This window comes from Vanessa tameamea, chromosome 23 (assembly GCF_037043105.1).
Source record: "Vanessa tameamea isolate UH-Manoa-2023 chromosome 23, ilVanTame1 primary haplotype, whole genome shotgun sequence".
Taxonomy (NCBI): Eukaryota; Metazoa; Arthropoda; class Insecta; order Lepidoptera; family Nymphalidae; genus Vanessa; species Vanessa tameamea.
Genome location: NC_087331.1, coordinates 9,262,626 through 9,275,319, shown reverse-complemented (window position 1 = coordinate 9,275,319; position 12,694 = coordinate 9,262,626). Strand labels below are relative to the sequence as shown.

General features: G+C 32.7%; 1 protein-coding gene across 2 annotated transcripts; it reads right to left on the bottom strand.

The window, feature by feature from the left end:
- Positions 1-553: 553 nt before the first annotated feature.
- Positions 554-11,132, bottom strand: LOC113402164 (serine-rich adhesin for platelets). Of its 2 annotated transcripts, none has more exons than XM_026642345.2 (7): positions 7,817-11,132; positions 7,357-7,568; positions 7,013-7,217; positions 5,331-5,452; positions 4,064-4,242; positions 2,456-2,565; positions 554-917 (listed from the first exon to the last, which is right to left on the bottom strand). In XM_026642345.2, exons 1-7 carry the CDS (start codon positions 11,013-11,015, stop codon positions 613-615), a joined length of 4,332 nt encoding a protein of 1,443 aa, XP_026498130.2. In that variant the 5' UTR covers positions 11,016-11,132; the 3' UTR covers positions 554-612. The 2 variants fall into 2 exon arrangements, with proteins under 2 accessions (XP_026498130.2, XP_026498131.2); XM_026642346.2 differs by having other exon boundaries at positions 4,064-4,239.
- Positions 11,133-12,694: the final 1,562 nt, after the last annotated feature.

Sequence of the window (12,694 nt, the reverse complement as noted above, 5' to 3'; positions counted from 1 at the left end):
TGAATGTAAATCATCTTTTTTAAATAATAGCTTAAATAATTCCATCACTTATATTTTATCTGTGATACGCCATAGTGTTGTAATAATATGATAATTTTACTTTTGTAAATATTATTAACGTAATTATATATTTTTAAGTACAATAGATTTTAAGTAAGTTTTATCGGATAAGTTTGTAATATTTTATCAATAATATATAATATTTTATCAAAGGATTTATTTTTATTTCAAAGGACTGTTCATTTAAGCCTTAAGTTAAATTATATATTTTACCAGATCGAGCATATCGTCGGGTACTGGTAAGGTCGGTGCCGCTCACACAGCATGTAGTCGTATACAAAATAGTACCTCATTGTACAAAGGATATTATTATTGTTTAATCTAGAAGTTCATGAATATTCTGGAAGGATGCATGTGAAGAGGAATTTTATTAAAAATGTGTAAACCTTTAAGGTTATCATCTCTTCTTGGTCGTTGAAGAGAATCGAATCCGCAAATCTTCAGTCTAGATTCGTGGAAATTCGGATGTTAGAACACGTAATAAAAATACGTATAAATTCAAATGTTTAATACGAAATAAATAACAGGCAACGAAACACTAAGAAAAAACAATTAAAAAGCACCACACAGTATACTAAAACAATAATTTTTAAACAACAAAGGGATTTCGTGATCCGTTATGAAATTTCTATCCGGTCTCAGACTACTGAAGGGATTATGTTTCGCTTCTGAAATAACGTTGAAATTGTATCTTGTTATCTCTTTCACTCGCGATATGTCTCTTTCCAACTCTTCAATGTTGTAGGAAGTTATGATGAAAGGCACCTTTTGCTGCAAAATGCTGTCAATTGTTGAAGACCAGGTGTCTTTAATATTGTACAGAGAGGATCTTTGTATGTTAGGGTTGAAGGCGCAAACTGAAACAATTATATATCATAAATAAGTATGCAAGAGTCACCCGAGCCTTCGTTCATGTTTAGATGTTGGTTTGGTAGCCGATGTCTATCCTTAAAGTTAAATCATGCTTCATACAAAATTGCATCAAATTCGATTCGAAACCGACAGACAGATAGAGAAATATAGAGAGTTGCTGTCGCATTTATAATATTAGTATATATTGTACTAGCTACTCGACCCGACTTCGCACAGATACGATAAAGTTATATTAAAAAGGTATATATCGTAATATAAACTTCGACATTCATAATATAAATTCGTCATTGTTATATTTCAAATTTACTCAAAACGATGACGATTATATATACTTTCCACATTTAAAACCCCAACTATTGGTGAAAATCGTATGGAAATCAGTTAGAAAGAATGACAAATGACAGAGGACGTAGATAAAATATGCTTTTAATAGACAGAAATTTTGTTTCATAATTTAAATAATAGATGGCGCTTCTGGTGACATAGCTTACGTACTACATGCTTGATAATCTAGTGGAGAACTCACAGTAAACAAAAGATGCCTTTGTTAATATATTAAATCGTTAATTTTAGTAACAAAGAGAAATGAGACTAGACAGACATACGCTTTATTTATTGGCAAAACCCGACGGTGTTCTGTCTTTGTTTAATTATTTAATTCTGTGTATAAAAAAGCGACAGACGATAAACTAACAATTACTATGAAAGTTCATAGATGTGTACCTATACTCTATTCCAACCATAAGAGGAGATAAGCCAAGTAAACAACATTTGACAACAAATTGAAACGATAGCTTGATTAATCTATGAAATTAACTATAGATCGACGTAATTATTATATAGGTATATAATAATAAAATAATGTGCTTTTATGACTCAAAATTTTGATTATGAGTATAGTATATTAGTAGAAATATTCTGATATTTCTACAAATTTAAATTTTTATTAAATCTCATAATTTATTTTTCACTGTCGAAAGTACTCTATTATCAGTGTTTCCTTATTAAATCTTGGGAATTAAGAAGATGTCCTTTGTGTCTACTTTCCACTGGCTCCCTCACCCGTCAAAAGCGGTTGTACTATTTAGCAGTAAAATAAATGCTGAGTCTATACTACCTACAGGATGCAGAACTCTTTAATTTTACTACCAAGTGTATACGTACGTAAAGAAAACAATTTTTATCTTTATATTACATTAACAGCCTGTAAATTTCCCACTACTTGGCTGAGGTCTCCTCTCCCTTTGAGGAGAAGGTTTGGAGCATATTCCACCACGATGCTCCAATGCGGCTTGGTGGATACACATGTGGCAGAATTTCGTTGAAATTAGACACATGCAGGTTTCCTCACGATGTTTTCCGTCACCGCCGAGCACGAGATGAATTATAAACACAAATTAAGCACATGAAAATTCAGTGGTGCCTGCCTGGGTGGACCATCTCGACTAAATTTTTATCATTTATTTGATATAAAAAAGATGTTCACTTATAATTATTAATTGAAAACAAATGAGTACATTACCAACATCTGGCGTGATAAAGTCTTCGCCAGAATAATATTCGTGGTACGTCTCCTTGTCGTGGAAGTGAAACATTACTCTGCGTTCGTTTGCATGGCAGTTCTCACATAGCCTGTAAACAAAAGATTATGTTACTATTAACTTGCGTTTATTTAAATTAACCTGCTCTAATCAGTACCTACACTGATAGTTATTTTTAAAAGACTTGGAATAGCGACGCAAAGTGGTGTGCTTTTTGGTAGTATTAATGACATTCCTTCGCAACTTGGGTACTCTAAGCCATGACGTTATCAGTAACACAATCACGGATTGTATATATGAATCTTCAAGGCAAGAGTAGAATATATTCATTCATAATTTAGTTTGATGATCGTTTACAACAGAAACGTAAATTTTTTTTAAATTTAAATGACGTCACTGCTTAACAAATAGTTAAAGCATATACATATATGGACGCCTCAAAAATGTAGTTGACCAATTACAGGCGAGTGTCAAGCGTAGCTGTCAAGCACACCAAGATAATAAAGTTAATTAATTTATTTTACCTTTTGTAGTATGACGCTCTATTTATATATATAATTAATCTAAGTATGTGTTTAATAATTCCGCCATATTTAATATTGTAACAACAACAACAACAACGACTACTGCTTATCGGACCGAATTGGTGTTTCTGTGACGAGTGAAATTGATTCGCTTACTGTGCTCTTCGCAACAGAAGAACTCTCTCTGCAAAAGCCTCTACTTTTAAGAAGGGAATGAGCTTGTATACCACGTAGCATAACATTGGAGGATAAATATGTAGCAGAAATTCATCTGACATATTTAGATGCTATTCTTTGATGCCGAGCGCAAGGCGAATGTTTGGTGCGTGGATTAAATCCCATGGTGGGTTCAACTTCAGTTGAAACCTATATATTTTTTACACTGAGTTTAGTAAAATATTCCTACGACAATTAAAAAAACACCAACTTTTTGTCTCACTTAGCTATTAGAATCGGTATTTGATTTCATCTCAATTGTGAAAGAGTTCGAAGTAGCCACTGTCTTTATTTTATGAGCATATAACGTCGTAAAGCTGTCTCCGCCGCGTCTAGTCTAGACTTTTGTTATTAGACAAATAACATCGCAGTAACAGTAGAACATACTTATTCACATTTCTGTCCTGTAGTTTCTGTAAGAATTCTTTTGATACAGATAACTTTTAAAATTTCAAAGTAATATGTGCTTTTCGTTCGTCTGAAAATTATATTTACACTTCGTTAGTCTTACTATTTAAAAATATGGCGTGTTAAATATATGACCGTTGTAAAAACAAGCTAAATTTTAAAACAATACAGGAAGTTTTGGAGTATACCCAAACCGAAACACTTTCGAACTTTTTTACAATTAATGACAAATAACAGTAGGTATACCAGTATACAAAATAATATAGAATAACATAAATATACACTATATAGCTGCATAAGGGATGTTGGCAGTGAATTAGCTGTGTATTTCTGACAGTACCAGTGGCCATTGTGCAACTCATTTGATCCCACTATTCTAATATATATAAGTATTCATACGGGTATTCCTGGTAAAATAAAAGAAATATCACGTTTACATACTTAATTTTTCCAAGTAATTCCAGAGGAAGTTCTGAAGGATTCAGGTCTGGTCCAACAAGCACCACTCTCAGGTCTTGGACATCATGCCGCAAGTGTAAGAAGAATATTTCCCACTTGTTCAAGGCATCAGCTTCGAACTGAAGGTCTGTACCCACTGCGTGGATAGTGAATGTGGTCTTCTGAAAATAATGACAAAATGAAGCTATATGTATGTATATAGTTATTTTAAAATTGTCGATTCATAAATTTAATTCATATTATTCGACACAAGATTACACAGACGATAAAAAATCGTGGAACTAATACGTGTTGAATTTCCGGCAGGATATATTGTATATAATTGGTTTTAACTAATATACATATATTTGCATTTTAATTGTTGGAAAACAGTAACTACTGAGTTTCTTGCCGGTTCTTCTCGGTAGAACCTACATTCCGAACAGGTGCTTTTCTTAATATAGTTCTGTAAAATAACTTTTCAAAAGTGGTTGAATAAAGTGTATTTTAATTTTTTCTAAGTTTGTCTGAAAAGCTAAGATGGCCACATGAAATTAAGTTAGAAAAAGTCTAACTTAAACGAAGATACCGTGTTAAAGCCGAAAAAAGTCCACCAAGTTTTTATGTACTTAAATTGTTTGTATAAATCATTTCATGCTCAAATCTGAAGTAAAACATCGCGAGGAATCTGCAAATGTTGGATGAATGTATATCAACTAACCTGTATTGGAGCAAACACAAAAATATACGGTGGAATAAGCTCCAAAATGATCCATTCCTCTGTGGAGATGAGTTGTTATTCCAGCCGTGGAAAATTATTGACAGTTACCTTGCAAAACCATCACGAAACATCGTTTGAACACGCCTAAAACTGTCGTTATTCGATATAATTTGATGGGAATAAATAAACTTCGAGAAAATTATTCTCGCCATACGGATTGTTGCCATTCTCCTTTTAAAAACATGAGGACCATCATATTTTATCTTCCTAAGCGTATCGAACGCTTTTCACATACCGAAGACTAGTATTTATTAAATCCAGCAAAACGAAAACTGTTATATAAAAGAAAACACATATCTTATCCGAGATTTTATCTGATTCGTATTTTCTTTTATTTATATTGTTTTAATTAAGGGTTGCTTTTATTAGTAGATTTACATTTATGTTGAATGTAAGAACTTATGTTTTCAACTCAACATTTTGCATTAGAATGTATTCTTAGCATTATAGTGTAGTATAGCATAAAATTTAAATTAAAGTTATCCTTACCTTTAAGACTCCATTAGCGCATGTCGAGTTCATCTTGGTGCTGTAGATCTGATAACCGTACGCTGCTGTCAATGGTGCTGATGCAAGTTGCGTCAACGCAGCGTACTGGATCTCATCCATGTCTGATGATAAAAATATATTTGATTATTTATTAATACCTAGAATGGAGTATATGACTCCATTTAAATAGAGAGAAATTCAACTTGATTTTGGATCACTGATTTATAATTTATTGGTATTGTCATATCCACTCTAAGCCATACTTATTATTGAACAAATGTTCCAATTTCTAGGAACAGCATGTGCCTCATCAATGTTAATAGACTGTCAGGATTTATCCCTGTTTTCGTTTACTTTAGTGACTATAATTTACTTATTATAGGATTTGACGTTCATCAGCCTGTGACAGCGCTGGTTGCGCAAACACTCGTGGACTATAAAATGTCCTGCGTATTTGGCTGGTACTGTGTATTGGGGTTAAGCGGTGGAGGGCAAAAATCTATCAGGACGTGTCATGACTATCGTTTGTAATTCATTTTGAGAGGCACTTATAAGGAAAGTATCATCATAGTACCAGAAATGGTTGATGATTGTACCATATATCTTTACTCCAGCTTATGGAGTCTAGATGGTAAAGATCTATATTCTAGACCTAATTCTACTAGATATTTTAATAGTAATTAATGTCTAACGTATTCGAAAGTTTCTACGTAATCTATGAAACAAAACAGCAAATCGGCTAACATATCCCTGTATTTTTGAACGAGGACATTCAATACAAAAATGATTCCCAATTGCCAACCACAGAGTAGAAACCGTACTGGCTACCTCGTAGTTATTTGTGACATTTCGGTGAAATAAATACTACAGAGGTATAAGGTTAGGGACCGCGCTGACGTAACTGGTAACTTGGCGCAGATATGTGATGTGAATAACAATTCTTCAAAACAAATTTTGATTAATTGACTTTCAATCATCATAAGAATATTTCTTCGCGATGTACCTTCAATATTGAATACCATGAAAAAAAGATTAAATATTGTTCATCAACACAAAATTAGCATGTGATTAAAAAAAATATTTATATTGATGGATATTATTCATCGAAGACCTCATTTCAGTAGGTGTGAGAGATAATTCTCACACACTTGGCACAATATCAAATATTTAAGGATTTAATTAAAAAGACGAATCAGCGTGAAACTGACCAAAGAAATTTCTCGTAGATGAATGAAATACTGTGTAGTAAGATATTCTTGAAAACTATCACCCTAATTATATATTGACATTCTTCACATGAAATACGGCTTAACGGCTTACGAACTTATGAGTGATGTGACATTCGCACGTACGATCTGTACTTCTTGAATTATTATTATCCGCACTTTTAATACTTGTATTTACTCTAATAATACGCTTAGTCTAGAAGTACAATAGGAATCTCCTCAGTACAAACACGGTCTATTTACAGACGGCTATAGAGATTTTGAACCCGATAATATTTACTGACCCGACATTGTTTGTTCTATTTAAATAATACATCAATTATTCTACAATCTTTTAAATATCGTACAAAATGTCTGAAACTGTAACACTTATTACAAAACTGAATTTACTACGTCATTAATGTGTTCCTTTGAAGTGGCTAACAGAAATGATTTCAAGTTATTACCTAAACTTACCAATTTTTTCCTCATACGTAGCTCCAAGCACCTCATTAATTTTCTCTGGTATTCTGTAATGCTCCATAACTTTGGTGGGGAGCTTAGGTTCCAGCCTTCCTTTTGTTTGCTGATAGATCACAAGGTTCTGATATAGAGCGTAGGATTTACACCAACGTTGGTGAGATAAAGGCAGATGATCTGGATGATCAGCACAGTATGATATCTGTAATATATAGATATGTTATCAGTTTATATCGTCAATTAATAGTCAAGCGTCATCAATAATTTGAACTTCCCTGCATGCTTCAGATTTTGTTTGACATTTTGATAAACATATATTTATTATGTATCCTTTATATTACCTGACCACATCCCTCACAATCTTTCAGTTTCGTTTGCTTCCATTGTCTACAACTTGAATCCGCACAAAGTCTAGGATACAGCAAGGCCTCTTGTTCCCAAGGTACCAGCTTTCGTTTTAGTATCTTTTCACAAGACAGAATCATTTGCATTCTGAGCACCCGATAGTCCTGTCCGGTAATATTTTGAGCATCAGCGTAAATGTGTTTTTGTTCTACAATAAATACATTATGAACTCAGATAAAATGTTACTTTAATGGCCTTATTTTTTTTAATATATATAAAAAAGCACCTAAATGTCCAGTGTACTTTATAATTTGGATTAGATACTTTATATTTTGTAAAGATTTGAATTTTATTTTTATTGATTTGAAAAATAGATTTATATTAATATATTGAATTAAATAAAAATTTTATCTACATATATTATATATTCAGTTATATAAAAACCAATATCGATACCTTTTAGATGAGCAATTGTGGAAACAGCGAAACACAAGAATTGATGCCTAGCCCAATCTTCGTCGTGATGTTTTTGACTGCAGTAGAAAACTAATGAACAAAACTTACAAGGGAATCTGTGTATCAACGCCTTCTTACAAACGTGGCAACTACTTTGTAGGAAAACTTTACGGAAACTGTATTTATAAATGAAATCTTCGTTCGTGTTCGATAAATATGAATAAGTATCGGGACCATTACTCTGTTTATTTAATTTATTTTTACCATCAATATGAGATTCTTTTAAATCTTTATTGAAATTTTCGATTTCCACAGAATCCTTTATTTTAACTTTAGCTTGTATTGAATTGGGAGGTTTATTTTTTTCCTTTTTGTAATCAGTTTTATTCGATGATGCAGGAATGTTGGGTTTGCCTAATAAGTTTTTTGGCTGGGATGCAGGATTTTGTTTTCGCTTCTTATCTTTATTCTTTTCTTCGGTATCTTCTTTCGGAGCTATTATATTTATTTGTGGATTGTTTTGTCGTAACGATTCAGTTGTTTCATTTACAATTATTTCAAAAGTTTTATTGACGTCATCAGCACTAGATGTAAGAGCGTCTTCAAAATTTTCTATTGGCTCAAAAGACAAATCTAACTTCAAATGTTTCAAATTAGGATCAGAATCTCCAGCAGGATTTACTGATTGTTGTTTACCTTTTTCTTTTGATGATTCAGGTTTTTGATCAGATTTATCAGAACTATTAGATTTAGACGTTTTAGATGTGTCTTTATTCGTAGTGTCTGATTGTTGAGTAGTGGAATTGTTACTACTGGTAGATAAAGTTTCTTTTTTACCTTTTTTCTTTGATTTGCTTTTGCCTTTACTTCTAGCTGGACAAATAGGAACTGTACTTTTTGCATCCGATTCCATATCAGGCTTTTCGGTATTGTCCTCAGTGGATATCGGTTGGTTAATGGTTGGGTCTACTTGGTCAGATTTTATTTCAATAATTGTATTCAATTTACTTACACTGACGGTTTCTGTATCAACACTTTCTTTCTGCAACTTCATAATTGTTTCATCTGATTTCAATTGTTCTGCTTGTAAACTTTCTAATTTATCCTCTGGTCGTTTTGTTCGTTGTGAGTCTTCCATTTGATTTTGAAATAACTCTTCAAACTCTTTATCTACTTCAGTAGTGCATATTTCAGCACCTGTTAATTCTGCCAATGATCTTTCAATGGATCGCCTTAATTCTTCCATATCGTTGTTTACTTCAATAATTCTGGACTTGATATCATTTTTGTCATTGCTAGTGCTAATGGTCGGTGAAGTAACTTCAGTAACTTTAATATCTATTGGTTCAGTAATAGTTTTAGCATCGGGTGATTCACCTGATCCTTGAATAATAGGTGTTGCTGTATAAATAGGAATACCCAATTTAAACTCATCTGTCGTTGATATTTCTTCAATTTTTGTATCATTATTATTATTGTCCAAGTGTTGTTGACTTGTAGACCTAGGGTATTGAATCAAATCAGGAGTAGCTATACTTAACGTTTCCAGTTCATCTTGTTTAGGACTATTTTCTACAAAATCAGAATGTTTTTCAAAATATGTTTCTTTTTGATCTTTATTAGTTGACGTTTCATGTTCTAGGACATTTATTTCAGAACCCTTAACTGTTGAAGGACCAACAGATTCTATAATCTCAGGTACGGTATCAATATTTTGCTGTCGTTTTTTCTTTTGTTTACCCGTCTTAACTTTTACGAAGCCCGAATTGTCAGACCCTTTATCGCTATCTGTTTTTATAATGTCTTTTTCTTGCGGAATTTCCTTAATTTTAGGTAGATCAAAAGATTTTTCACTAACAAGATTTTCTACTTCATTTTTACTTAAAGCCTCTAATGATGAAAATACTTCAGTGGAAAGATTTTCACCCGTACTATCAATTTTATCAGTAATTTCCGATAACGCTATATTTTCAATATCCTTCGTATCGTCTATCAAACTTATGGATATATTCGTAACCTCACTTTCTTGAATACTCTTATCGGGGATCTTATCTTCAGATACCATTTTAGGTTCATTGAGTATTTGTGTTGTACTTTCGTTGATTTTATTTTCTGAATCAATTTCTATTGATTCTGGGATATTTTCATTTTGAGATTCTGATTTTGCTTTACGTTTCTTTTGAACAGGCTTGACAATTTTTGCTTTCGGTTTCAAGTTAAGGTCCATTGCTGATGTGTCTAATTCAATATTTTCTGTAGTAATATTTTTATCTGTTGTAACATTTCCGACATCCTCTTCTGGTTCATGTTTACATTCTTTTTTGATTTGTGACTCTGTTTCGGGTGGCTGTTTTTTACCTTTTTTATTTTTTTTCTTGCTTTTCGAGGCGTCATCCTTTACATTTTCTTGGAAATCTCTAGTTTGGTTTGATTCTGTAACAAGTACTGGAATTGCGCTCATAGTATCCTGTGTAAGATTGATAGTGTCCACTGATGCCTTTTCACTTTCATTTTCTTCATTAACGTCTTCTGATGATTCTAATAATTTTTGAAAAGCTAGAGTACAAGGGTCATTTATATCAGATTTTTCTGAATCATGGCGATGTTTCTTTTTTTTCTTTTTCTTAGAAACGATTGTTTCTTTTTGTAATAATTCGGAAGTTTTAGGTGCTTCCGTATCCTGATGTTCTTCATGAGATATGTCAAAATTAATGTCTGTATTTTTTTCATCCAGTATTTTAACCTCGCATTCTAAAGTTTGTGGTTCTACATCAGCTTTTGGTTGGTCCAAAATTTTCTTACTTTTTGTTTTCTTTTTACGAGCGACCGGTACAACATCAACAGATTCTTGCAATTCAGTTTCGACAATATTTTCTTTTTTATCATCTTTTGCAGTATTGGTATTTAAATTATCATGTGCTATCGGTTCGATCCACGTGTCTTGTTTCTTTTTAGCTTTGCTTCGTTTTGGCTTTTTGGGAGCTTCACTAGCCGGCACGATGGGCTGCTCTATGACTTCAGGTGCAGCATCAATATTAAGCTCCGGTAAAGTAATCTCTTCTTTTTTAATACTTTCACACTTTTCAGATTCATCAGCTTTATTAGGATCCTCAGCATCTTTTGTATCTACTATGTCTACGTTTTGTGAAGTTTTTGATGGTTTCGGTCGGTTTTTAGTTTTACTTTTCTTACTATTCATTTTTAAGATCAATACACTTTCACTTTTTATCCACCCATAAATAAACTTAATAAATACTCTAACAACGTGTGACCAACGCAACTTTCTATGTTCATCTGATTGAATTGTGTGTCACTTGTTATTCTTAACTTAAAATTTCTACGAGTCGGAGCACAAAATGTCATACCCTAAATCCTGTAAAGGAAAATCAATCTTATAGCTCATTAGCACAAGTTTCTATTTTCGATAATAGATGAACATTTTCGAAATGCCGAGAGCAATGAGGAAGAGTGGGTTGCCAAAAGTGCATTCGCACTGTTACGGATCTAAATATATATTGGATTTATTGGCGGTGAAATTTGTATCTATATGTGTTATGCGTTAATCGAAGACGTGATATACAGCTTCAGTGTAATCTTATTCTTAATAAACAATAACATCCAACCAAATATAGGTAAATGATAGAGATATCGATTGAAGTATACTTATTTTAAAATCTCTATACTTATTTTAAGACTAAAATACGTCTAGAATTATTATTGTGCAGTATAATATTTATTTTGTTAGAACTACCGGCTACCTCTTCACACACGCTTCATACAAATAAGTCACTTTATAAATGTTATGTACATAAGTAAAACTGTTATTTATTTATGTAGGCGGACCGGCAAATAGGCCATCTGATGGTAAGTGATCACCACTGCCCATAGACATTGGTACTGTAAGAATTATTGATCATTCCTCACATCAATCATAGCAAACCTTGGGAACTAGGACGTTATGTCTCTGGTGCCCATTAACCTGGCTCACCCTTCAATCCAGAACACATCAATACTAATTACTATGTATTGCTGCAATTGATGTGTTATATGGTATTGTGAAAGAATATATGATGAGTGAGTGGTACCTTGCAAAAAGCTTGCACAAAGCCCTACCATCAAGCAAATTATGTATGAGCATCTAAGGCACACTTGGTTATGTTATGAAGTATATACAGAGAGCTCAGACCGCCCTATACTGTGACAAGAACTAATGACTAATTTACCTCGCACATATAATTTTAAATCGCACGTAAACTATTCGTTATGTAATTTTAAGAATAAAGCTTGTAACATACAATAAATTGTCGGAGAGAAAGATGCACGTTTTAGTGAACTGTGATTCAACTGATACTCAATACTAATTATACCGCATTGTATTATAATTATTTATCTTTAAAAAATACTATATACATCTACGTGAGGGTAATTTAAGTTTCTTTTAATTCTTAGTATTCATAAAAATAGATTTTTTTTCTTTGTTTTACATAACTTTAACTAAGGACCTCTCGACGAGTATATAGGCCTCGTCAATCTCACTCCACTTTTTTCTGACTTGGGTTGTTCTCATCCCGTCGTTTGGGAATTTTATAAGTTCGTCTTATCCATAGTATCCATAATAGTCCCATATTTCAAGTATATATATATATATTTTTTATATCCATACAAAATTGGCTGAGTATTCAGGATACGATTAAACAGAAACTCGAGTGTCACTCTGGAGGTCATATCACTACATAAGGCTGAATAAAGCACCAAGATAGCGTCGTAAAGACCAGTAGGGTCAACAGCAACTGTTACAAATTACAAGCGCACAGATGTGACGTCAATGTGACAAAATAATCGCCTTTTCCAATATATTACATGAATAGAATAATAATG

Coding starts and splice junctions, on each gene's coding strand:
- LOC113402164 (XM_026642345.2), bottom strand. CDS start 11,015: ATGAATAGTAAGAAAAGTAAAACTAAAAACCGACCGAAACCATCAAAA. Junction 7,218..7,356: donor ATTGTGAGGGATGTGGTCAG/GTAATATAAAGG, acceptor TATATATTACAG/ATATCATACTGTGCTGATCA. Junction 5,453..7,012: donor TACGTATGAGGAAAAAATTG/GTAAGTTTAGGT, acceptor TTTTATCATCAG/ACATGGATGAGATCCAGTAC.